Source organism: Lampris incognitus, chromosome 9 (assembly GCF_029633865.1).
Source record: "Lampris incognitus isolate fLamInc1 chromosome 9, fLamInc1.hap2, whole genome shotgun sequence".
NCBI lineage: Eukaryota > Metazoa > Chordata > Actinopteri > Lampriformes > Lampridae > Lampris > Lampris incognitus.
This window is the reverse complement of record NC_079219.1, coordinates 29,593,450-29,619,949: the sequence shown is the minus strand read 5'-3', so window position 1 is coordinate 29,619,949 and position 26,500 is coordinate 29,593,450. Positions and strand designations below refer to the sequence as shown.

The following is a 26,500-nucleotide window of genomic DNA, read 5'->3' as shown; positions in this document are numbered from 1 at the left end:
AGCAATAAAAAGAGGAAAGGAACATAATGTAACAGACACATTAAGATAAACAACAAAAATACCTCCTTAATTGTGGAGCGACAGTCCTAACAAAGGAATAAACAGCTCACCCATCAGATAAAACCACACATGGGACATCCATGGTAACAGTAAACGATCATTTAACATTGGTTGGGTATTTTTATTTCATGTATATTTAAGCATCACACAAACTTGATTTTGATTTCTTTATTTTTTTTTCAGATACATCGACGAATACATAAATTTAAAAGCCGCTGAAGACTGGCATCTGGGAGTGGATGGCGACACACCATCTGAAGCTCAGTCCGGACAAGACAGAGCTGATGTTCCTCCCGGGGAAAGGTTGTCCTCACCGACGCCTGGCCATCACCATGACAACACCGTGGTGACGCCAACTCGCACTGCGAGGAATCTGGGCATGATCCTGGACGACCAGCTGTCGTTTGCTGCAAACGTTGCATCGGTTGCTCGCTCCTGCAGATTTCTCCTCTATAACATCAGGAGGATTCACCCATTCCTCACCGACGAGACAGCAAAGGTGCTCATCCAGGCTCTGGTCATCTCCCAGCTGGACTACGGCAACTCCCTCCTTGCTGGCGCCCCGGCATCGGCCATCAGACCTCTGGAGCTTGTTCAAAAAGATGCAGCTCGTCTGGCGTTCAACCGCCCAAAGTTCTCCCACACAACTCCCCTTCTCATGTCCCTACACTGGCTCCCAGTAGCTGCTCACATCCAGTTTAAGACTCTGGTGCTAGCCTACAGGGCAGTGAAAGGAACAGCTCCTTCCTATCTCCAGGCCATGGTCAAGCCCTACACCCCCGCCCCACCACCTCGCTCTGCTGCCTCGGGACGCCTGGTTGCCCCATCGCTCAGAGGCCCTTGCTACCGATCGACCCGGTCACGGCTCTTTTCTGTCCTGGCCCCACGGTGGTGGGATGAACTCCCCTCTGATGTCAGGACAGCGGAGTCGCTGCCCATCTTTCGGCGCAGGTTGAAAACTCACCTCTTCAAGAACTACTACCCTGTTACTTGCTCTTAGCACTTATTGTATTCACTCATTTAAAAAAAAAATCTCTTTCTCGTGCTTTTACTTTAACACTGGTTTTGGTCTTAGATGCTTGTTTAGGGAGAAGAAGTGCTTATGACCTCTGATGACTAGTAGTTCTCCTCATTTCCTACGTCAAATGTAACGTAATGTAAGACAACATCTGCGTATATGATTCGACTGACTTAATGTCATACAACACACTTTTTTCCCGTGGTGGCCTGTTTCTCCAAGACACTCATTAGAAACTCAAGTTATTATCATTAGAAGCCCATGAAACAAAGGCAAACTTAACACATGTGGAGAAGTGTGATGAAATGAACTTTTCACCTCCGGTTTCTGTTGAGATTGGTTTGTGCCCCCCCCCCCAAAAAAAATCCTCGCAGTGTGAGCTGTTGGGCTATCTCTTGTCATGAAGACTTGAAAATATATATTTAGGAAAAAAAGCCAGAATATGAAGCACAGAGACTGAGTACTGCTGGATACACTTCTGGATGGGAAGTGTACATGTTACCTGCAGCAGCACAGGAGACTGCACTGAGTTACAGCACAGGGCACACAGCAGCATACACAATAACACACAGCAGAGGAGAGCTGTGTCTGTGTGTGTGTGTGTGTGTCTGTGTGTGTGTGTGTGTGTGTGTGTCTGTGTGTGTGTGTGTGTGTTGTTTCCATTGTGTGAGTGTGTACAGGTGTGCGTGTGTGTGCATGTGTGTGTATATGTGTGCATGTGTTCAAGTGTGCTTGTGTGTGCATGTGTGCATGTGTGCGAGTGTGTGTACAGGTGTGCGTGTGTGTGTGTGTATGTGTGTATGTGTGTGTATGTGTGCGAGTGTGTGTGTGTGTGTGTACAGGTGTGTATGTGTGTGCATGTGCATATGTGTGTGCGTGTGTGCAAGTGTGTACAGGTGTGTGTGTGTGTGTGTGTGTGTGCGTGTGTGTGTGCGTGCGTGTGTGCATGTATGGTGTGCATGTATGGTGTGCATGTGTGCAAGTGTGTGTGCGCGTTTCCATACAGGTGTGTGTGTGTGTGTGTGTGTGAGTGTGTGTGTGTTTAAGTGTGCATTTGTGTGTGTGCATATGTACGTGTGTGCATGTACACGTACGTGTGTGTGTGTGTGCGTGCACACGTGCACATTGTGTGTGTGTGTGTGTGTGTGTGTGTGTGTGTGTGTGTGTGGTGCCGAGAGGTGGGGGACATACCTGCCATGCCCGGAGGGGTTTTCAAAAACTTCCCATTGAAATTTTGAATCACCACATCGCACTTCTCTGTTGACTCCATTCTGACAGATGAAAAAGAGAGGGGCAGGGTCAGACAGACACAGCAAGCCAGGCAGAAGCCGAGATAAAAAAAAAAGAGAGAGACACAGGTAATTAAAGAGAGGGGAGAGGTAATTTAGGCTGTGATCACATTGGGCTTATGGGAGTGAGAGACGAGTGGAGTAGTAGATGGGAGTGAGAGGCACCTTTCTGGATTGTTTTCAGTGGGGCTGAGACATGTGGCTGGGCTGTGTATGCAGCCTGGCACCTCACGTTTTAGGCCGTGATCACAGGCAAGGCTCCTCTCACCATGCCTGTGTCTTTTCTACAGTTTGTTTTCACAGGTCAGGTTGGACATATCTCAACTTTGGCCATGCCGCACCGCTCATCAATGTCATCTTCTGCTCAACCGACCAGAAGCTGGTCAACCGACCATCTTCTGAAGATCAAATCACTCCAGAGGAGGGACTAACATCTGGAACAGCTGTGCCATACACCACAAGCTGGTGAAGTTGCCCAAAATTGCTGTACCGACAAGTGAAAACAGCCTTTCAAACCGGCAGTATGGAGATGAAGCTCTTGGACAAGGTGATCCAGTCATCCATGGGGTCACATATCCACAATCTGTGTTGTGGCACGAGCTCCTCCTCCTCAAGGGCAAGGAGAGCAATTGCTGGTCTTAAGTTGACCATTTTTATTTTATATCTTGGGGTACTATAATAAGATTTCCCTTGTAATTAGCGCACAACTAACACACACATTGCACTTTGTTTTCTAACTTTGTGCTGGCTGGCAATGAGAGCCACGTTAAGTGTCTTGAACTCTCGTCCTCTGTGTACGAGTGATGCTAACAGAATGCGCCTAGCATTTTGTTACAAACAAGGCGAGGAATGTTGGACATCATCACGGCCTCATGAGCCTGGCACACCTCCTCTTTCTGGAGAACTGCCCTGTTGAAAGAAGTTCAACTCTGAGCTGAAAACCCCCTAAACGTCACCGTAGCTTTTTCTCTGCTGTTCAAGCACGGGGCAAAAGGGCCGGGTCCTCTCAGCAGAGCTGTTTACAACAAAGGAAACCCAGGCCTTTGACTGAGTTCCACTTTCTAAAGCGTTGAAGGAAGAACGAAAGCCACTTTGTTTTGTCACTGTACCTTACAACAAAGTGTATTCTCACAATGAAGTGTGTTCTCTGCATTTAACCCATCCTATTGTGTCGGAGCAGTGGGCAGCTGCAGCGCCTGGGGACCAACTCCAGTTCTTCTTTCCACTGCCTTGCTCAGGGGCACAGACAGCAGTATTAACCCTAACATGCATGTCTTTTTGATAGTGGGGGGAAACCGGCGCACCCAGAGGAAACTCAAGCAGACACGGGGAGAACATGCAAACTCCACACATAACATAAGTAAGTAAATAAAATGTTATTTATATAGCACTTTTAAAAACACGCAGTGACAAAGTGCTTTACACTCAACACACAAAATGGGAATAAACACATTAAATAAATTGGATGAATATAAAACATGGCATAGGGAGTAACAGACCAAGCTAAAAATGTACCAAAACAGGAGGCAGGGGTGGGGATCTATAAAAAGGCTAGCCTGAAAAGATGGGTTTTAGGAACCGATTAAAATGTTCCAAAGATTCAGCAAATCTGATGGATAGGGGGAAATTATTCCTGTGGCCTGGGCTAAAACTGGCAAGGCGCGGTCACCTTTAGTTTTGCAGTTGGAATGGGGGATGGATAAAAGACCGAGGTTTGAGGATCGGAGTGGTCGGGAAGCGGAATGAGGAATGAGAAGATTAGAAATGTAACTGGGGGCAAGATCATGCAGTGCTTTAAATGTAATCAATAAGATCTTATAGATTATTCTGATTTTTACGGGAAGCCAATGGAGGGCTGTAATAACAGGGGTAATATGGGACCTACGGCTAGTTCTAGTTAGCAGCTGCATTCTGAACCAACTGTAGATGATTTAAAGTACCTTGGTTGAGGCCAGAATAGAGGCAGTTACAGTAATCCAGAGAGGGGAAAATGAAACTGTGAATTCACATTTCGATATCTTTAAAAGACAAAATATTTCTGACTTTTGCAATATTTCTTAGCTGAAGAAAACAGGATTGGACAAGTTTAGTAACATGGTGATTGAAAGACATATTCTGGTCAAAGATCATATCAAGATTTTTAGCGGTAGGTTTGATGTTTGAATGAAGTGGACCAATAATCTGATCAACTGCTGTGGCAAAGTTTTCAGGACCAATTCAGAGAACTTCAGTTTTGTCGGGGTTTAGATGGAGGAAATTAAGGGACATCCCGTCTTTGGTGGCAGCTCAGCAATCATGGAGGGAGGACAGTTGGTTCAGGTTATTGGGTTTGGCAGAGAAATAGATGTGAGTATTATCAGCATAACAGTGGTATTACATGTCCTGAAAGTGACTAAACAAATGACTCAGAGGAAGCATGTATAAAGAGAAGAGGATTGGCCCAAGGACAGAAAGGACCTGGGACGGCCTGGGGTTTGATCCCAGAAGCTTCTTGCTGTGGGGCAACCATGCTAACCACTGGGCCACCATGCTGCGTTAAAGCAGGTGCACTCCACCTCGCTGTGTTTTACAGAGATACATATGCTGTTTAACAATAATAAGGACATAAGATAAGTTTGATGGGCCGCTCTGGTGGCCGAGCGGAATAAACCACCGTTCTTGCAGTCCGCTCGTCATGTGGCTGGGAGGTTCGTATCCCAGACTCACCGTAACCGGTCACGGCCAGAGCGTCCACAGGGTAAGGCATTCATTAGGCCACCCTTACCCGAGGGATAGTGGGTGTAGATCGGTGTAGTGTTCGGGGACTCGTCGTTCGACAAAAGTTCCGGCCATATGCCATCGGGTTAATCGGGTGGGATAAGGGGAAAAACTAGAAGTAAATTTATAAAAAAAAAGATAAGTTGGATGGGTTATGTTGTGTAACCTAACTCACTTATCGCTAAGTTAACACAGGTGACTGACAGTTGACTCGGTACAGTAAATGTCCCTCGCTGCTGAAAACACATCCACTGTGATTGGGATCAGGGTTGTTGTAGAAAACAGTGTGGCGCACCTCAGCTTTAGGGGTCCTCCCAGCAAAAGTCCCATAATAATCTATTTGTATGTCATATTTTGCTTTAATGTCCACCAATATCGTTTGCTTAGCATTTGTGTATGTGTGGATTATAATTCTTAATGCCAATGTCACAATACACCCATCCAAAAATGTTAAAAGTAAGGAAAATATTGATACGAATGGCAATTTACTCATGCTGGAACCTCATGTGCACCTTTTACATGCTAGTGGCCTGCTGTACACAGCAAAATAAACGCCTATCTTATGGACGATGTTTGGATATTGATTTAGCAAAGACACTTTCCTTCAAACCTTTTTGAATCCAAAACACATACAAGTGTAATTTTGTGGAGTTGGCAAAAAAAAGTCAAGCGTAAAATAGAAAAATAAAAAAAAAATCTATGGGAGGCCTATCTCTGAGAAAAACACGAGTCCTGTGAAAATATTGTTTTATTTATTAACCAATTCCAGCAATTACCCAAGCAAGCAAGCAAGCAAACGTTTGATTCAACAGTTTGAACCGTTGCAACAAGTTGGGCTGTGTGAAATTATTCAACATCTTTGAACTACATAGCTTGACTTAACACAGTTCTTGTTTGTGTTCGATTAGCAAATGAGGGATAAACTGAATAAACTAAACTTCCCTCCTTGCTCATGATACTTTGAATAACTCACTTGCTGCACCGTAATTTAAATCATCAAATCAGGGTTGATTACAGCATGATATCAGTCGTGTGCGTGTGTGTGTGTGTGTGTCTGTGTGTGTGTGTGTGTGTGAATTAATTAATTGTAAAGCACTTCGAGTGACTGTTGTAGCTAGAAAACTGCTATATAAAATGCGACTTGATTGATTGATTGGTCAAAATGATGGATAGTCTTTGAATTAATCTGTCCACACTTTTGAAATTCAGCAAATGATGGAAAAGCCTAAAATTACATCAGGCTGGATGATAGTAGACGAGGATGGGTGTGCATTCATGCTTTGTATGTATGTGCTGGCATGTGTAGGCATGATGCCTTACTCTGTGTGTGTGTGTGTGTGTGTGTTTTAGTGGTTTTCTTCTCCTTTTATCAAGTTTAAAAGCTCCATTAAGTCAGTGCTGCTGTGTGTGACGTGTCCGTCTGCCCATATTTAACTCTACTTAACCAATCTCAGTTAGTCTTTGAGCATGTGTATGTTTGTGTGCCTTCAGAGAGGGTTTCGTGTGTGCACGTGCGTGTGTGTGTGTGTGTGTGTGTGTGTGTGTGTGTGTGTGTGTGTGTGTGTGTGTGTGTGTGTGTGTGTGTGTTTGAGCGAGGGAGAGAGAGAGAGAGAGAGAGAGACTGACTGTGTGGGAAAACCAAAAAGAAACTGTTTCTGAGGGTGGATTTGTGTGTGGTTTATTATGTGCATGTCTGATTGTGCATTTATGTTTCCTTCACACAACTGGTGACCCTGAAAGTGGTCCTGGCAGCACTTTAATTAGTGGCACACTTCACAGTGTAACTGAGGGGGCTGCATGCACACGCACACACACACACACACACACACACACCAACAATAAAGAGGAAAGGCAAGGGAAGAGGGAAAAGGCCAAGTGCACTGGAGTCTGGATGCATCTTTAGAGCTAGATCGACTTTAACATGAAGGTAGTTGGCAAAAATGTTCTTTGCTCACATAGTTTCTTGTAATAATCCATAATACTAACACAGCAAATTCTGATAGTCATGATTATTTTTTTTTATTATATTATTGGCATGGCATCATTGTTTTCAAACAAAAAATCTTGGTGTGCCTCAAATGTGATCATGCTCCTGTTTGGGGTTTAATGGGCGAGCTGAGCTGACCAGCCACCGTATGTATGTGTTTCATGTCTCGGCCAGAAGACTAGTAATGGGCTGTAAATCCTTAAACACTCAGCCATAAATGGTTATATGAGGTTTCTGCAGAACACAATGTAATTACTATGTAATTACTAGCCCCTGTTCAGATTTAAGTTTAAGATTATTTTTTTGTTTGTGGTCAGCCATTAGACATACGAGGAGTTTCTGTGTGTGGAGTGCTTAACATTAAGAACACAGAGGACGGAAACTCAAGCAGATAAAGGAGCGGATGAAGGTGTCTTGTGTTTTTCCTTGTTGGCCTGTGTGGGGCCTACCTGGCAAAGCCGACGCCTCTGCTCAGGCCGTTGGCGTCTCTCAGTATCCGCGTGGAGATGACGTGTCCGAAGGGCTTCAACATGTTCTCCAGCTCCTGCTCGTCCATGGACACCGGCAGGTTGGAGATGTACAGGTTGGTGGGGTCCTGCTCCTGTTGCTGTAGAAAGACATTTGGCCTCAAGTTAGCGTACCGCTCGAAGGAAATGTTTCAACTGCAAGTCAGACGACAGAAAGTGAGCATGGGTGTGTCGCAAGGAAAACAAGCAAGACAGAGATAAAGTCAAATCGCTGACCTGTTTCACCGACGACGTAAAAATGCAAACAAACTCCTGGGGAGACTGTGAGAAGACAGGGGCGCATTCAATGAATCAGTGGAACTATCCATCCATCCATCCATCCATCCATCCATTAACCAAGCCGCTTATCCTATTCAGGGTCGCGGGGATGCTGGAGACTATCCCAGCAGTCATTGGGTGGCAGGCAGGGGGACACCCTGGACAGGCCACCAGGCCATCACAGGGCCGACACACGCACACACATTCACACCTAGGGACAATTTAGTATGGCCGATTCACCTGACCTACTTGTCTTTGGACTGTGGGAGGACATTGGAGCACCGGAGGAAACCCATGCAGACACAGGGAGAACATGCAAACTCCACACAGACAATCCCCAAGGTTGGACTACCCTGGGGTTCAAACCTAGGACCTTCTTATTGTGAGGGGACCGCGCCACCGTGCCGCCATAACATTGCTACTAACGCCCTTATTGGAACTGTAGTGACATTAGAAACATCATAATGAAACTGGTCACCATGAATATCAAATGAACTGGGTAAGAATAAACTGACAACTAAAGTCTAAAGTGTGTCCTCTTTAAGGGATAGGAAACGTAACAAATACATGCCTGGGTTGGTGGCTTGTAATATTGCGAGTCCATAAAAAAAAAGAAGTTCCACGCATGTTTGTCCATTTATGAGGAAATTGTGTGTTTTCGTATCGCCGTTGTAATGCCACTAGGGGGCGCCATGCAGTCTGCAGGAAGAGCGATTCGCGCCATCACATACACTAGATTCAATGCTGAGAAACTTTACTGGTCTTAAAGGGGGAAAACACACTAGCTTAGTGTGAATTAGACTGACATGATATTTTAGTGCAAAAGAAAAAAGAAGAAAAGAAAATGGTGTAAAAAACGACTGATGTAATGACCTGCGATCCCAATGCGTCAAGTGTGCTGAGCAGAGGGCAAGTTTTAACGATGGCATTTATGAAATCATGATGATGAGGGAGCTTTGAGAAAACTGACTTTCAGAGACAGATATATTTTCTGTGTGACCGCTTTATTTTCAATCATTGGCATGAATCATTAGGTTATGTCATAATCTAGCTTCCTAACTGTATTGTCACCATGTGTTTACTGTTCCTTTAAGGAGCTGGATTAGAGTCAGATTTTCAGCTTGTTTTGTCATGACCATATTGTCCCAGTGCTCAGCGAGCCTCCCCTTTAAGATGACCTCTTCCTCATGGCGTAAATGTACCACATCGCTGATGGCCCATTTTGGAGACAGTCAACGTGTTATGGAAAAAGCTGATATAATTCACTGATCGAAAGTCCCACAGCAACACATTTGTGACCATTACTCTCTTGAATCATGACGAAAGACGTCCCTAAATAAAGAAAGAATATATTTCTCTGAAAAGACTCCGGTTTTCTGCTCAAAGCATCCACAGACTCGAGAAAAACCATCAGGATTCACAGATGTTCACAGAGTGGCATCGATTTATTCCTCAAGCGCATGAGAATATAAATTTCATGTGCTTCCATGCTAGTTTGAGAGGATCGTGTGTGTGTGTGTGTGTGTGTGTGTGTGTGTGTGTGTGTGTGTGTGTGTGTGTGTGTGTGTGTGTGTGTCAGTCATGGCAGCAATGGCAGGTAGCTGCAAAGCGGTGTGCAGTTTGTTAAGATGTGAAGTCCTCTTGGCACAGTTTAGGAAAATCTGAATGCACACACCTGTTGTGACTACCATCATGAATGATGTACTGAATGCAGATGATGTTGTGGAAACTTGTGCTGACAACACACGTGTGTGTATGTGTGTGTATGTGTGTGTGTGTGAAACTGAAACAGGGTTACGGGAGTAGGGTTGCCAAAGGACTTTGCATTAAACACGGGACAGAGTGTATTACGGTATATGTTAAGCAAATTACAGAGCAATTATGCAAGCCATGACCTCATGATCTCATCCATAAAACTACTCAAATACACGGTCCCCTGGAGCGTCTGTTGACGTTTTATATGGTGCTGTGGTGTTTCATTACTTCACAAGGGTTTACTGCTGTGTTGCTGGCCATCTTTCCCCCCTATGCCATAATGATGTTTATGTTTTCATTACAGGCTTAGTAATTTTAGCTTGGCTAGCTTTCCAAAGACTTACTTTATAGTTGGTTAGATGAACACACTTCAAGATGTCTTGAACGAGTTACTGTTGACGCTGAAGTTTGCAATGTGTGTCGCACTCTCAAGATCAAGGGAGGCCGAGGAAGCATGCAAGACATTTTCCCAAAGACTCCTGTCATGATGTACTAAGTTTTGGGCGGATCAGCCAAAGTTGGGATGATTTTAGCCGATCAATGTCCCACTGGCTTAGTGTGCTAAAGTCCATACCGAGTACCAACAACGTAAGTTCAAATCCTGTTCACAAACCTCGACACATATCAACCCCCCCATCCCCCTGTTCTTCTTTCATGTCCTCCCTTCATGTGCACAGTTTTGCAAAGCGGAAATGCCACTGGCATGAAGTTGAAATGTGAAAAAAGGTCAACATACAGGTTAAACTAAACCATTAACTGCAAAGTAAAGAAAGGTTTAACACCAACTCCGGAAGCTAGCAGAGCAAGTGTAACATATAGCCATCTTAAAGAGGGACTAAACACTTAAATGTGGTTTTGAACAGTACACTGAATGATATGACAGTACGGTGATGAAACACGTCAATGCCTGTGTTAATATTGGCATTTATTACCAAATTTATGAAAATCATCTCATGGGTTCAAAATGGCTCAACACGCCATCTACTGTTTTAAATCTGCCCTGAACCTTGCAAGGCCAATGCTGACAGGTTGCAACTTGTCATGAAATTAAAAAAAAACCCAATAACAATGTTAACACCCTCTAATCAGGAATGTTGACGCCCTTTAATTGGAATGTTGACGCCCCATAATTGGCATGTTAACACCTTCTAATCAGAATATTGTAACGTGCATGAATAAGTAGACACGTTGGCCCTTGGCTAACAATTCTTTTTTTCTTTAGTGGAGCGGTTAGTGATGTCTCCCGCGGCGCGGGAGATACGGGTTCGCGTCCCGACCGTGGCAGTTCCTGTGGTTGCCCCCTGAATTCACCACAATATCAATGCTCTCCATTGGGAATATTAACTCTCACTAATCAGAATGTTAATGTTCTCTAATCAAAATATTAACGCTCTCTAATCGGGAATATTAACACTGTCTTATCGGGAATGGTACTGACCTCACAGACATACCGCCCTCTAATCTGGAATGTTAACGCCCTCTACTCGGAATGTTAACGCCCCCTAATCACAATGTTAACACCCCTGCCCTTGAGTGTGAGTCTGTAAAACTGCACTCATTTTCAAATATATGCTGCTCGAGACTCATCACATGTGTTTACTTGCTCTCATTGTGCCTTTATTACACTTTCTTTTTTTTCCCTGTCTTTTTGGATTTCCCCCTTTTCTCCCCAATTGTACTTGGCCAATTACGCCACCCTTCCATGCCACCCCGGTCGCTGCTCCACCCCCTCTGCCAGTCCGGGGAGGGCTGTAGACTACCATATGCCTCCTCCGATACATGTGGACTCATCAGCCGCTTCTTTGCATCTGACAGTAAAGCGTTTGGCCAGGGGGACATAGTGCGTCTGAGAATCACGCCCATTTTATTACATTTTCGAGTCAACCTTTTGAATTTCTCTCAGCTTACATTAAGCTATAGTTATATCAGTTCATCGTTTTCCATTTTGGCACAAGGGTTCAGACTTGTGCTTTTGACGGCTTTAGAAGCCGGTTGGACTGGGCTCACGCAGTGGCTGGGGGAGCAGTTGCCCCGTTGCCCGCCTCTCTCCACTGTCGGAGAGGCACGGGGCGAAGTCCGACACTGTGCCGCAAGGCAGGCCGGTGAAGGGAACTGGGTACAGCGGTGTGCAGCAGCAGCGAGCTGGTGAGTCGAGCCAGGCCCTTCTCGTGGATCTCCCCAGATCGCCCATGCTTCCACCTCACCCCGCCCCCTTTCAGCCCCTTGTCCAATTTTTAGCATTTTTCAAAATCACACCGTGGGTGGAGTCAGGCTCCGACCTGGGGGAGAAGTGACACTTTAATATGATTAATGTGAAGTTGGTATCAGGGCAAAGTATACATGATGATGACTGTTGATGCTTTGTCACACACGTGTTTATGTGTGTGTGTGTGTGTGTGTGTGTGTGTGTGTGTGTGTGTGTGTGTGTGTGTGTGTGTGTGTGTGTGTGTGTGTGTGTGTGTGTGTGCAATCATGTGGGTATGTACGTGGATATGTATGTGGATGCAGGTTTGAGAATATGTGTAACCGAGTGCTTCTGCAGGAGTATTTTTGACCCTCATTATTCTTTGCATTGGTGGAGTTGTCTGAGCCCCAAAGAGCAGGGTTCAAGCCATCTTTTTAATTAATAGCACAGAGGAAAAGGAAAAACAAAAAGACACATAAATAGTTATCTTACCATCAATGTTATGATGCCTGAGGTGACAAGGTTTTAAAGGAGGAAATTAGTTCCAGAGCACTGCTGAAGTTCTCTGACCAAGTTTAACTGTTCCATTAACAAAATCCTATTGCTCAACAGTTAAAGGCCAGCTTTTCTGCCCCTTTGGACAATGTGCTTACTCAGCCACAGGCTACAGACCCATCTGGAGGCCAATTTATAGCGAGCGATTTGCACAGTTTTGACAAACGTGGGTTAAATGTTTTGTTTCTATACACCTTTTCTCCATGCAATCCCTTAGAGAAAAAGAGGCATAAATATAGATCTGAGTTAACAAGGTTGGTGCCATCTCCGCTCAAAAAAAGTTAAAAAAAAAACTTCAAAAAATTCTACTAACTAGTTAAACTGACTGTGCCTCAACTTTCCTAGTTTCATTTCTACTGTGTGAGACAGTGTGGAAACTGAAAAAAGAGATGAGGATAACAATGACGGTGGGGCACTGGAGGTTCATGAACAGCACCGTAATATTATCTGTGGACGGTTGGCCTGTAAAGCACAATCACTTGTTAAAGGACTTGGACAGCGAGATATGGACTTAAGTGTCTTGGCGCATCCGTACTGTGGATGAACTTTGTTCGACTTTGCTCAAAGTTACCTTCTGCCCAACTTCTTTGTGATTTCTCACTCTGCATGCTGCCAATAACTAAACTCTTTAACTCTCTCTCTCTCTCTCTTCCCTCCGCACGTCTCTGTCTCTTTGTCTCTCTCTCGCTCTATGTAACATCTGTCGTGAGCTGGAAACCACTTCACACCAACTGTGTCTCTCCCTGGCTGTGCAGCCTGCCTGCCAGCCAGTCAGCCCATGTTTTCAGCCTCATTAAACCTCATTGCTGCATCATTATAGTGGGTCTGTGTCGGGTATCGGGCTACAATACTTCCTGGTTATCCTGCTATGAAACAATGCCGGTTGGACAGCTAGAAGGTAAACAGAGGGCAAAACGGTAGTTAGATGGACTTGAAGAAAACAGTCTGAGTCACAGCAACGCATGGTAAATGGAGGTGAATGAGGTGAACTGGTTATTAAACGGCAGATATCTTTCGAAATCTGTTCTGAATCTAAAATGATGAACGGGTCTCATTAGTAAAAGGACCCAACAATGCAAAAAATGGCTAAATATGTTGCAAAATTGCAAAGAGAGAAAATAAAATAGACAAGCTATGGGGGGGGGGAATGGATTAAAAACATCAACATCAATTTCAACGCAGTCTGTGATGATTCCTCCTTCTTAGCTTGTCTTTCATATAATCCTCCTCCTTTTCCATCTGCCCTGAACCTTTTTTCTTTTGCCCTATCCTTTACAAACAGCTTTTCTGTCCGCCTCTTCCTTGCCTCTCCTCCATCTTTCCGTTTTAGCTTTTTCTCCTCCTTATCCCCTTTCATTCTAGTGTTCTCTCTCTCTCTCTCTCTCTCTCTCTCTCTCTCTCTCTCTCTCTCTCTCTCTCTCTCTCTCTCTCTCTCTCTCTCTCTCTCTCTCTCTCTCTGCCCCCTCCCCTTCGTTGCACTGAAATCTAATTTTCCACAATGATAGCCTTGCTGTCTAAATGCTGTCTGAGAGCTTAATTAATATTTAATGAACATAATTTTCCTCTCCTCCTCCCGCTAGCCAAGCTCTCCTCCCACTCCCCTTCTCTTCTCTGCCTCTCCCGATTCTTCCTTCATTGATGCCTCCACCCTCTCGTCTATTCTCCCTCCCTCCTCTCTCTCCCCTTTCTCATCTTACTACTCCCTCCGCTCTTCGCTCTCTCCATCCTCCTCCTCTTATTTGGGTACTTTTTCCTCTCTATCCCCTGTTCTCTCCACATTCCTATCATCCAGTTTTTCTCCCTGCTTACTTCAAAAGCCAAAATTTGGCCCAATCTTCCTCTTTTCTTTTCATCTTGCTTCCTCTTTTTTGCCCCCCCCCCCGTTAAAGCCAATTGGCTGTAGCCTTATCCAAAGTGTCTCACAGCACAATGAATACATTTTTAGCATGAATCCAACCCCTGACCCCACTGCCACGCCCTCTCCTTCCTCATCCGGTTTTTCCCCTTTAACTTGCCTCAAATTTCCATCCTCTCTCTGCCCCCCTTCATCTCTCTTGCCTCTTTCAACGCATCTCTGTCTCTCTTGCTGTTTATAAGTGCTTTCCTCTATCATCCTCTTCCTCGGACCAAGTCGTGATCTCCATTAATGATAGCCCGGTTGTCTAAATGCTCTCTAAAGGCTTAATCAATTCTTAATGAACATAGCGTCTATATTTTATGAAGCCTAAACCCTGAGATCCCGCGGGTCTCGTTAGCCATGGAGATCTACATGGTTCTTCATCCTCACCACTGCTCCGGGCTCACAACTGAACTGGATACTGATTACACCTTATCATTTGGTTTCTGGTCTGTTCACATTACTATAGCCAAAGGTCCCATGGAACGGCTTTTAAAGCAACGTAAACTTCTGCAATCTCATGAATCTCTAAATGAAACGTTACAGTTGGGTGGGATTTTTTGAGGGAGGGGAGTTTGACCGGACCATCAGCCAATAATGGCCAGGCCTTTTTTAGAAGAATGTGGACATCGATATACTGTTCAGTTTCAATTTGGTAGCAGAAGATCACTCATCTTTCAGTTTCACTCCCAATTCATTGGTGTACGCCTGCAAGTGCAATGTGACATAGCATTTTTTCTTATTTCATGAGACCCTTAAGGTTTGTTTACTACTGTTGTCTACTGTGTGTGTATGTGTGGTGGGGGCAGGAAAGTGGCTGTGTGTGTGTATGTGTCACTTAATGGGGCAGGGGCTCAATTGCCTGCAAAATAATGATTGACACACTAATCCACCAATCAGCACTTTACAATCGGCCTCACTTTCTGTGACATCACATCGCTCCAATACCCCAATAAGAATGATGAAGAGCAGCTTTGATGCAACACACTATAGATAATGCTAGCTTTTACACAGTGAGTTATCTACTTCTTGGTTCATCCAATTTGTTACTGTGTAGTTAAATTGCAGAGTAAATCTTGTAGACATGTTGTTTTGGTAAAATGACAAGCAGCTTCTTTTTATGCATGCAAACAAGTGAAAGACTCAGTTCACAATCCATTCAATTCAAGAAGCTGAATATTAGGAAAGCAGCAGGGCTAGACGGCATCGGTCCTGCTTTGTTGAATGACTGTGCAGCCCAATTGGCCCCAGTATTTTCCACCAAATTTAACACCTCTCTAAGCCAATGTACAGTCCCACAGTGCTTCAAACTCTCTACCACCATTCCTGTGCCAAAGTCCTCAAAGATCACAGATTTCAATGACTTCAGACCAGTTGCCCTAACATCTGGGGCCATGAAAGCGTTTGAATGCATCATTCTGTCACACCTGAAATCTTGCACCTCCCCAATGATGAACCAATATAAATTTGCCTTTCAAGCCAACCGGTCTGTTGAGGATGTAATTAGCATAGCCCTGCACCATGCCCTGCAACACCTGGAATCACAAACACCTATGCACACATCCTGTTCATAGACTGTAGTTCTGCCTTCAACTCCATCGACCCACTCAAACTTGTTACCATACTCTTGGATATGAACATTGACCCAGCCATATGCCACTGGATTCAGAGCTTCCTGTGGAACAGGCCACAGAGGGTGAAGGTTAATAACCTAACCTCACACCCTCTTACCCCCAGAACAGGTGCTCCTCAGGGCTGTGTTCTCTCCCCCTGGCTCTTCTCACTATACACCACCCACTTTTTATCCACGGACAGTTCTGTGAAAATAATAAAATACGCAGTTGACACAACCATTGTAGGCCTCATCCCCAACAATGATGAAACCCAATACCGCACTGCAGTAGACCAAGCTGTCACTTGGTGCACAAACAACAACCTTCTGCTTAATACAGCCAAAATCCAAGAACTCATTATTGACTTCTGATGCATGCCAAATCCCAAAACACCCACACAAATGAACTGAGACCCCATCACCACCATTGACTCTTAAATTCCTTGGAACATATACATCAGCAATAAACTGAAATGGAAAATTAACATATACATCAGCAATAACCTGAAGTGGAAAATTAACACTGAACACATCATTGCAAAAGCTCAACAGCGACTTTATTTTCTTAGGCAGCTTAAAAAAATACCAGCTCAAACATCAACCACTCATTCTGTTTTAACTCAGCCATTATCAAGTCCATCATAACATCTTCTATTACAGTACGGTACAGTGGCACGGACAGTCAAACACAGAAAAAAATGCAGCAGATTGTCAATAAGGCATCCAAAATCATAGGCAACCCACTCCCCTCAGTTGAATCTCTACATACTCACCAGACTGTAAAGCGAGCAAAGATCATCTCCAACCCCTCACATCCTGCTCATCACCTCTTCCAGCTCCTTCCCTCAGGGAGGCGCTACAGCTCACTGTCCACTAAGACTAAACACTTCACAAAGAGTGTTTTTCCCCTAGTTATCAGGACTCTGAGTTCATCCCTAGAGTCCCCTGCTCACACACAATTGGCATGGATACAACTATTCACCTAATTGTTGTGCGTAATATGTTTGTTTCTGCTATTGTGTAACTATATTGTTTGTGATAATATGTGGCGTGTCTGCCGTTGTCCATGGATGTATTGTGCTGCAGAGTTTAACGTGTACTGAAAACAAATTCCACCAGCCTTGGCCGTGTGGTTTATAAAACAATCTAATCTAATCTAATTCCCTATTGGCATCTAATGTGAACTTGTGTAGTATTGGCAGGTGTGCTGTTGAATGGCTCAGAAAATTTGTCGCCATTATATTTGAAAGAAAAAAGGTCTTGAGCACACATATCGTGTAGCTTCGAAATGTCAACTACTGCAATATGATGAAAAATAATTACAAAAAGAAACTATCAGACTGTTGCCGACACATTTATGAATAGACTTTTCTTCTGAAGAGGTTTCCTGAGCACTGGGGTCACACAGCTTATCCAACCTTTAAAGGACTGAGCTAATGTTCGCTCACAGTAAAGCCAGGAACTTCACTAAAATTGGAGGTAAAAGATCTTCAACCGACCACATAATTATGCAAAGAGAAATGATTCAGTGTCAGGGAGATGTCCTTAACTGGCAAACACACTTTGGATAACTATTCAAAGGCATGGCATCATAAGTGACAAAATATAATTCAGTTTTATGATGAACAGAACCTTTTTTTTTTCCTTTTCGAGCCTCCGGCCTCCATTACATAGTGTGTCGTCACACTGGATAGTTTCTTTTAATTGGGAATGGACACATACAGCTCTCCTCCGACTTAACTTCTTGTCCCGCACACTTTCATAACTTAATCCACCCGTTTCTTTGTGAGATTGCTTCATTCTCTGACTGTCCCTATTTCACTCTTTGTGGATTTGCTTTGGTCTCTAGCTCGACCATCTTCCCTCTCTCTCAAACTGTATTTGCCATGTAGCTTTTCCTCTCTCTCCCTTTCCACCATATTATTCCATTCGCCTTTGTCTGCTTCTCCTCGTGTCTTTTTATCTTTCTTCATGTCCGTCTGTCTCTCCCTCTCTGACCCTTCTCTGTCTCCGTCTCTCTCGCCTCTTCCCTGATCTGTGTATAAAAAAGCCCAGTAATTCATCACAGAGGCAGAGAGCAGAGTAGGCTCCTTGATGCAGACGCTGCCTGCCTCCGCTGCCTGTTTGCCTGTCGTCCAGGGCTGGAATCAATCAGCCAATCATGAGACACAGAGACCATCAGGGAGGAAGAGATAGGGAGAGGGCAAAGACAGAGGAGACAGCGAGGGCGAGAGAGAGAGGGAAGGAAGACAAAGGCTGAACAGAACAGATAGTGGGAGGGGGGGAGATAGAGCGATAGATACCGGGTGGATCAAACAAACATTTGCCAGAATGAATGCAGATGAAAAACCCTTGAAGATGTGAATTGTTTTATCGTCGTGCCTGTGAATCTGATGTGAAAGGAGGAAAGATAGATAGACTGACAGGCAGATAGACTGATAGGTGACTAGATAAACAGCAAATGAAAGCAACGGTCAAAGTAAAACGGAAACACCATCGACCACAAGTTCGTTTTAAAAACGTGGACCAGGCTCAGACTGACTCAAGTAAAGCGGACGGGAGTGGGCCTGTTAAAAGGCTGCATAGGGGACAGTTAATTTTCTTGCTGTCTTTATTGTTGTGCATGATGACAATGCTGATGGCAACCTTACAGGTTTGCGATCTTCCTATGAGCCACACTGTGTCCTAAACTATTGTTCAAATTGTGTAAATGATCGACTAGTGCAGTAAATGTTTACGTTCTCCGTGCAAGCAACTTTGGAGTAACTAGAACTTTGAAATAGTTTTGTTCCCCTAAAACAGACTTTTCTCTGTGTCTGCAAAAACAAACTGTTCTGATCAGGCCTCATATGGCGTGAAGGATCCCACAATCACAGCGCACGCACGCACACATATAAAGACAAACACATACAGTGTATATAATGTATCTACTTCACAACAAACAAAAGCCTACACATGATATGCAGACGGTCTACACATAAATGGATACAGTACGTACAGCCTGCCCTCCCTGTAGTGCTGAATGCTACAATCAAGGCTAATGGGATTCAGCTGTTGGGCGGCCTAATTACCTGGAATGCAGAGATGGGTGGTTTGTGAGACAGGGCTGCATACACACATACGCACAGAAAACTATAAACGCATGTATAAACCCACACGAAAACAAACAAGTACATAGTAAAGCAACTTTTTACACACGTCATCTGTGATCTATCTGTGTGTGTGTGCGTGTGTGTGTGCAAAGCAAGCAAAAGGCAAAATTATAATCCGGGTTTTCCAAATGTAGGCAAGGTGAACATTTTCAGAATAAAGGTCATTTTTGATTGCACAAAGATGAGAAAGCAGACAAATTTTAAAGTTCCAACATTGGCATTACGTCCCATCATTTTGTCTCGTTTTGTCTGAATTTGGACCGAAGGGCTTTTTGTTTTTTTCCGATTTTACCTAAACACATCGACATTTTCATACTGATGAGTAACTTGGACTGATATCATACAGCAAGTTAGCAAATTATGGGAAAAGTAAGGAGGTTAGAATTGACAAGTTATCTTTCGCCGCTCTGGTGGCCGAGCGGAATAAACCGCCGTTCTTGCAACCCGCTCGTCATGTGGCTGGGAGGTTCGTATGCCAGACTCGCCGTAACCGGTCACGGCCAGAGCGTCCACGGGGTAAGGCACTCATTAGGCCACCCTTACCCGATGGATAGTGGGTGTAGATCGGTGTAGTGTTCGGGGAGTCGTTCTCCAGCGGCCCCTCTGGCCCGTCCGGGCGCCTGCAGCCAAGCAACCGAAAGCATTCCCCCTACGCCTGCTTCGCGGCTTGAAGGTGATGCAATCCATGCGAGGAGACTTCAGCGTGTAAAATAGCGAGAGCAGCCGACACGAGTTTGAATGAAGCTGGTGTTACGACTATCTCCTTCCTGTGGAAACGTGAGCCAGGGGAGTTATTCGACAAGAGTTGCGGCCATATGCCTTTGGGTTAATCGGATGGGATAAGGGGAAAAACTAGAAATACATTTAGAAACTATCTTTCTAAAGACCACACCTGAATCTTTCATGACATTTGTGCTCAAACTTACAAACGCTAACCAAAACCTAACACGTTTTTAAAATTCAAAAATGCATTGTTGTCGGTCTGAAAAGATTGCTTTTCTAAAACCCAGCTGGCATTTTGCTTGGATTTCATATCAATCTCCAAGTGTGATCTCAAAATCTTCCAAAAGATTTGGCCCATATCGGTAAACAACCACAAGAAAAAAGAAAACATTACCAAGAACTACATTTGGTGAAAATCTCTGGGTTTTAATGAAAAATCTGTTGCACGTTTGCTGCAGGAGGCCCAGGGTAACTCTTGGATTCATCAGCTTGTGTCATAGTGTCTGTCTGAGGAGAAAGCAGGCTGTTGGGAACTCCTCTCTACAAATGATTAATGGGCTCTGCAACCACAGAGGGAGTTGTCTTAGGCTTCCTCTGCAGGTACACACCCTGTATGACGCCTATGAGTGTGAGTATGTGTGTATGTGCCTGTCTTTGAAGCCATATCATCACAGTGAGTAGTGATGAGAGGAACTGTTTCATGACAGTCCAGAGGGACTCATTAACTATGTAAGAAAACTACTTGCATGCATGCAAGCCTGCACTTAGTCACTCACTCACTCATTCTCACACACACACACACACACACACACACACACACAGACACACACACACACACGCATACACACACACACACACACACACACACACACACACACACACACACACACACACACACACATATACACTGATGAGCCAAAACAAAATAACCACTCACAGGTGAAGCGAATAACGTTGCTCTCCAAACAACACATGTCAAGGGTCTGGGTAGATTAAATTGTAAGTGAACAATCAGTTCTTGTAATCATTGTGTTGGATGCAGGAGAAATGGGCAGGAGGAAAGACCTGCGCGACTTTGACAAGGGCCAAATTGTTATGGGTAGACCACTGGGTCAGAGCATCTCTGAAACAACAAGACTTGTGGGGTGCTCCCGGTCACAGTGGTGAGTACCTACTGACAGTGGTCAGAGGAGGGACAAACCACAAACCGGTGACAGGGTACTGGGCGCCCAAGGCTCATCGATGCACGAGGGCAATGAAGGCTATCCCATCTGGTTCAAACCGACAGAAGATCTACTGTGGTACAACTTACAGAACATTTTGGAATGTGTCACAACACAGTGAATCACACCCTGCTGCATATGGGGCTGCGTAACCGCAGACTATTCAGTGCCAGTGATGACCCCTGTCCACTGTCAAAGGTGCCTACAATGGCCACGTGAAGCATCAGAACTGGACCTTGGAGCAGTTGAAGAAGGTCGCCTGGTCTGATGAGTCCTGTTTTCTTGTGGATGGCCGTGTACCTGTGCGCCATTTACCTGGGGAAGTGATGACACCAGGATGCACTGTGGAAAGACAACAAACCAGTAGAGGGAGCATGATGTTCTGGGTAATGTCTGCTGGGAAACCCTGGGTCCGGCCATTTCATATGGACGTCAATTTGACACGTGCCACTTACTTAAACATCATTGCAGACCAGACACACCCCTTCATGGCAACGGTATTCCCTGATGGCAGTGGCCTCTTTCAGCAGGATAATGTGCCCTGCCACACTGCACACATTGTTTGGGAATGGTTTGAGGAACATGATGAAGTGTTCAAGGTGTTGCCCTGGCCTCCAAATTCTGCAGATCACAATCCAGCTGAGCATCTGTGGGATGTGCTTGACAGACAAGTCTGATCCATGGAGGCCCCATCCTGCAATTTACAGGACTTGAAGGATCTGCTGCTAATGTTTTGGTGCCAGATACCACAGGACACCTTCAGGGGTCCTGCAGAGACCACGCTTCAGCGAGTCAGCGCTGTTTTGATGGCACATGGAGGACCAACAGCATATTAGGCAGGTAGTCATAATGTTTGGGTCATCAGTGTAAAAACACACACACACACACACACACACACACATTTTTTTCCAGTGTAAACAATTTCAAAAGAAATAATTATCCAGCTTTGTGGTGTCAGAAAAACAAACGTGGCTGCATAATCCTCTGAAAAGAAAACCTTAGAAATACTATACTCCAGTAACTAGAATATAGTGTTTAGAAAATGTATATCATTTGTTCCATTCACCTATCATGCTTTTAATCACAATTAGCATTATCGTTAACACTTTGGAGATGAAAGACTAAACTCGTATTCAATCAAATTAAGTCTCCCTTTAACAATTACAGCAGCGCTTTTGTTGTCAACGGTCCGCTGTACAGAGACAGACCACATGGGACGCTGGTCAAGTGTGAGGTTAAAACCCACCAATCAACACCAGATGGTTTGCAGGCCAGCCACCAACGTACATGAGGTATATGAACTGCCAGACAACCCTCACCAGAAAAAAACCCAACTATAGTGACCTGAAGAACATGTCTTTTTTTTTGTATCTTTGTTTTCTCAATAGACGCTCTCTCCATGTAGCGCACGTGAAGCTTGCTGATAGCTGTGATTCTGCAAAGTGAAAGTGAAGTGGGTAAAATTGATCTTCTCTAGGCTGGGTTAACTCCTTTCAACAAATCTTGCATCCCATTCCACCTAATAGATTAAAAGAAAGCTGGGCATGGCTCTTTCACTCACGGACTGACAGACATCTACAGATAGTCAGTACACACACACACACACACACACACACACACACACACACACACACACACACACACACACACACACACACACACAGGTGTGCACGTGCAAACACACGTGCACACTCAAAAGCCACATAAAATGCTTCATACTGTACTTACATTCTCTCTCTCTCTCGCTCTCTCTCGCTCTCTTTTCCAATGTTTCATTAGAAAAATTCAATAAAGCAGAAAGCCTGCTGGATTGCAGGATTATCATTGAGGAAGCACTTTCTCGGATAAGGGATGAGAAAATTAATAAAGTTTTAGACAAACTTTTTTTTTGTTTCCAGGAGCTTCTTCTTTTTTTTCTGCTAATGGCACACAGCTTGTCCTCAGACAATTCACTGGGAAATGAGGTTCAGAGCCCCAGCCAGAAAGAAAACAAATTTAAAGGAAACTGCAGAATTAGGAAAAAAAAAGTGCCTGAGATATGCAGGGCAGGAGTAGGCTTTCTGCTCTCAGCTTGGCGGTGATTTCAACGTAGAGCGCTGGCTCAGACACAACAATTACAACGTCTTGAGAGGGGAGCATAAGGGGCATCAGATGCGGATCCAAGATTTTTTTACCACTATGTCATGTTCCATGCATGCATACCAATATGAGCTGGCTGAAATGCCCTATGGGAACCTCTACCGGGAAATTATATTTGAAGAGGAAAAAAAGTGTAACCTCATATTATTATATAGTGTTATTATCTAAAGGAGGACTCCCATATGGCATCTACCCCGTTCGGCATCAGTGCTTTCCGAGAAATTCCTCTTGGAAGGGATGATGAAGAAGTTGTGCTGCAAAAACTTGGAATGCAGTACTTGCAATAGCCACATCTGTGTCTTATATTTGCCTGTGCTACATTGCCATAGAAGTCAGACAATATGGGAGTCATACTGGCCAAGGGCATAAAACCCTGTAGCTGCAGTTTTAAAAGTTACACCAACAAGGTTGACTTGCTGTGCGACTGAGGGTAAAGCTGTCATAGTCCACCCACACCTGCTGTTGGCCTGTGTTTTAAAGAGCAAAGGGAGAAGATTACTGGTTTACAGTTTAATAAAAGACCCTTTTCATCAAGTCCCATGTTGTCACTACATCTGTTACACCACTGCAATGCAAACACCAAGGTCAAGTGTGTGTGTGTGTGTGTGTGTGTGTGTGTGTGTGTGTGTGTTTGTGCGTGTACGAGTGCGCCAACAGTGAACTACGTTTACTATACAACATTTTCCCCACAAGAATTAGCTAAAATAATAAAGTGTGAACAACAATTAATTCCTTTAAAGTCCCTGAGCTCCGCCCCCCCTTTAAGTGTTAAATCGGTGGATTGGTCGTTGGGGCCCAATTCATGTGTATTTGTCAGTCCTACCGCACCAGGAAATGGTGAGTGGAGTCCTGTCTCAGGAGATAACAGTCTGCATGATCTCTCAAGATCCTGTAGGTTGTCTCGCCATCCAGTCAACTGGAGTCCCTATCCTTCAATGGGGGTTCCTGGCACTCGACTTGCCTCAAAATCTAGCATTTACCAAAACCTAGCCGCTGAACAATTTGAACCTCTGCACCATTTCTCAGGACAGCAAGGTGGTTTTAAACAGTTGTGTACGACTTCCGCCTACACAAAGTCTGGGCACCGCAGATTAGCTCAGTGGTTTTCAAAGTGGGGGCCGGACGCCAAGGGGGCCTCAGCAAATTGGAGGGAATATGAGGGGAAAATGCTAAAAAAAAAATTGAATTATTATGTATATTATGATCAAATATATTTTGTAACAAAAATGCTTATAATGGAAAAAAGAAATATTCAATATAAAGGAGGGATTAAAATTTGAAGTATAAATGTCATTATTATTTCATTAACACAAGTAAGGAAATATATTCAGGAGGTTTTTTTTCTCTTCTTTTAACATTTGCCGTAGTATTGTCAATGGGTTCATAAAGACAACTTGCAAAAAGGGGGGCCCCGGCCAGAGGGTAATGCTATTTGGGGGGCCTTGGCATGGAAAGGTTTGGGAACCCCTGGATTAGCTCAAAGAGTCGACGGGCGAGATGGGGATTTCTACACTGCTACTTTATTCTGTTGTACATACATCGACCATACGATGCCAGGTCTCCACGGCACTATGTTCACCGGTCATTCATGAACAGTAAAACATAATTATAATCTGCACCAACTTGTCACGGTGACAGTTGGTTCTTCTGGACGTCGGTCGAAGCAGCACTGAAAACGGTTCTACTCTGGTGCGTCAAAACAAAACAAAAGGAGGCGCCACCCTGTGGCGCTATCTGGTATTGCAGCACTATTATATTTATATTTACCGGACTCTGGCTGTTACAAAGCTTAATTACAGACCCGAGATTTTCCGACCTCCTACTAGAAAATGTACAATGGAAAGCCACGTAAAGTCGGGAGTTCCTACTTTCAAACTCGGGGCAAACCCATCTACCCCAACTTCATGGAGAAGCAGTTGTCTGACGTCACACAACAATGGCAGCACCCATGGAGGCGCATAGTGTTAATGGTAAACCATCAGCTAAGGCAACGTAAAGTATATTTGCCTGTATTTAATTACAACAATGCATACTATCATGTAGTAAAACCTGTTCTGCATGTCAACTGGTGTCAAAATATGTCGACAGTGTTATTAAGCAGCTGGTTATGGTAAACAATCTCTTAAAGTTATCTTTGCACAAAAGTTATTCCTCTGTTTCGTTTATATGTATGCAAGGAGTCTGCACTGCTAACAACTAACTGTTTAAACATTTGCCAATAAAAACACCAGTTTGTCACGGTCAGCCATATTTTCTGTTTAAGTTTGGCGTCGTGCACCTGGAACGCTTGGAGGTAGGAAATTGAAAATCTCAACTAGGAAATTCGGACCTCGGACTTAGAATGGAAGGCTGCGTTAGCTCATACCAGTGCCAATCAGAAATCGTAAGTAAAAATCAGTTTTAACCCTTTCTGTGTCGGTAAAATATTACAGCTTCAAGTGTTTGGTTTTACTGCTTTTCTAGCATGGGCTACAGTTGCATAAGATACACACATTAATATCAACCAAGGTTCATGAAACCTCACAACGCAACTTTATGTTGGTTAAACATCTAAAAGACGTATAAATTGTACAGCATGCACTATCTAGGCTACAACCAGGCTAACTTTGGTTGAAAAGTGAAAGTCTAGTCAAGAAGCTCCTGGGTTTGAACCCCGGGGTAGTTCAACCTTGGGGGTCGTTCCGGGTCGTTCTCTGTGTGGAGTTTGCATGTTCTCCCCGTGTCTGCGTGGGTTTCCTCCGGGGGCTCCGGTTTCCTCCCACAGTCCAAAGACATGTAGGTCAGGTGAATTTGCCATACTAAAGTGTCCCTAAATATGAATGTGTGTGTGTGTGTGTGTGTGTGTGTGTGTGTGTGTGTGTGTGTGTGTGTGTGTGTGTGTGGGCCCTGTGTGATGGCCTGACAGCCTGTCCACAGTGCCCCCCCACCTGCCGCCCAATGACTGGTGGGATAGGCTCCAGTATCCCCACGATCCTGAGAGCAGCATAAGCGGTTCAGATAATGGATGGATTATGCAACAGTAGCACATTTTGATACTTCTCCTTTTGTGGGTGACATTTGTTCAACCAGAGGAGGTTGAGGGATGGACAGCATAGGTTCTTGGAGTTTGAGCACAGTTAGCTCTTTAAGCATTCCTGTGGACCACGGGGTTCTGACCCGTCTTTTCATGAGCAGCTCCTCTGCAGTGGACTGACCTGAACTCAGGGACAACACCGAGATGCTGCTGATGGAGGGGAAAGCCGCTCTTATTTATCTTTCCCACATATTTCCAGTCAGTCTGGGGTACCAAACCAATGGATTTCCAGTCTCCATTTTACCATAACTTTGTAACCTTTAAGCAAAATCTCCTCTCCGCCAAGGTGT

At 44.4% G+C, this 26,500-nt stretch overlaps 1 protein-coding gene across 1 annotated transcript in view; it reads right to left on the bottom strand.

Moving 5' to 3' along the window:
* Positions 1–26,500, bottom strand: part of rbms3 (RNA binding motif, single stranded interacting protein) — a 190,410-nt gene that overhangs the window by 45,562 nt on the left and 118,348 nt on the right. The window contains 2 exon segments of the mRNA XM_056285968.1: positions 2,270–2,349; positions 7,561–7,718. Coding sequence (XP_056141943.1) covers positions 2,270–2,349; positions 7,561–7,718 — 238 coding nt within the window.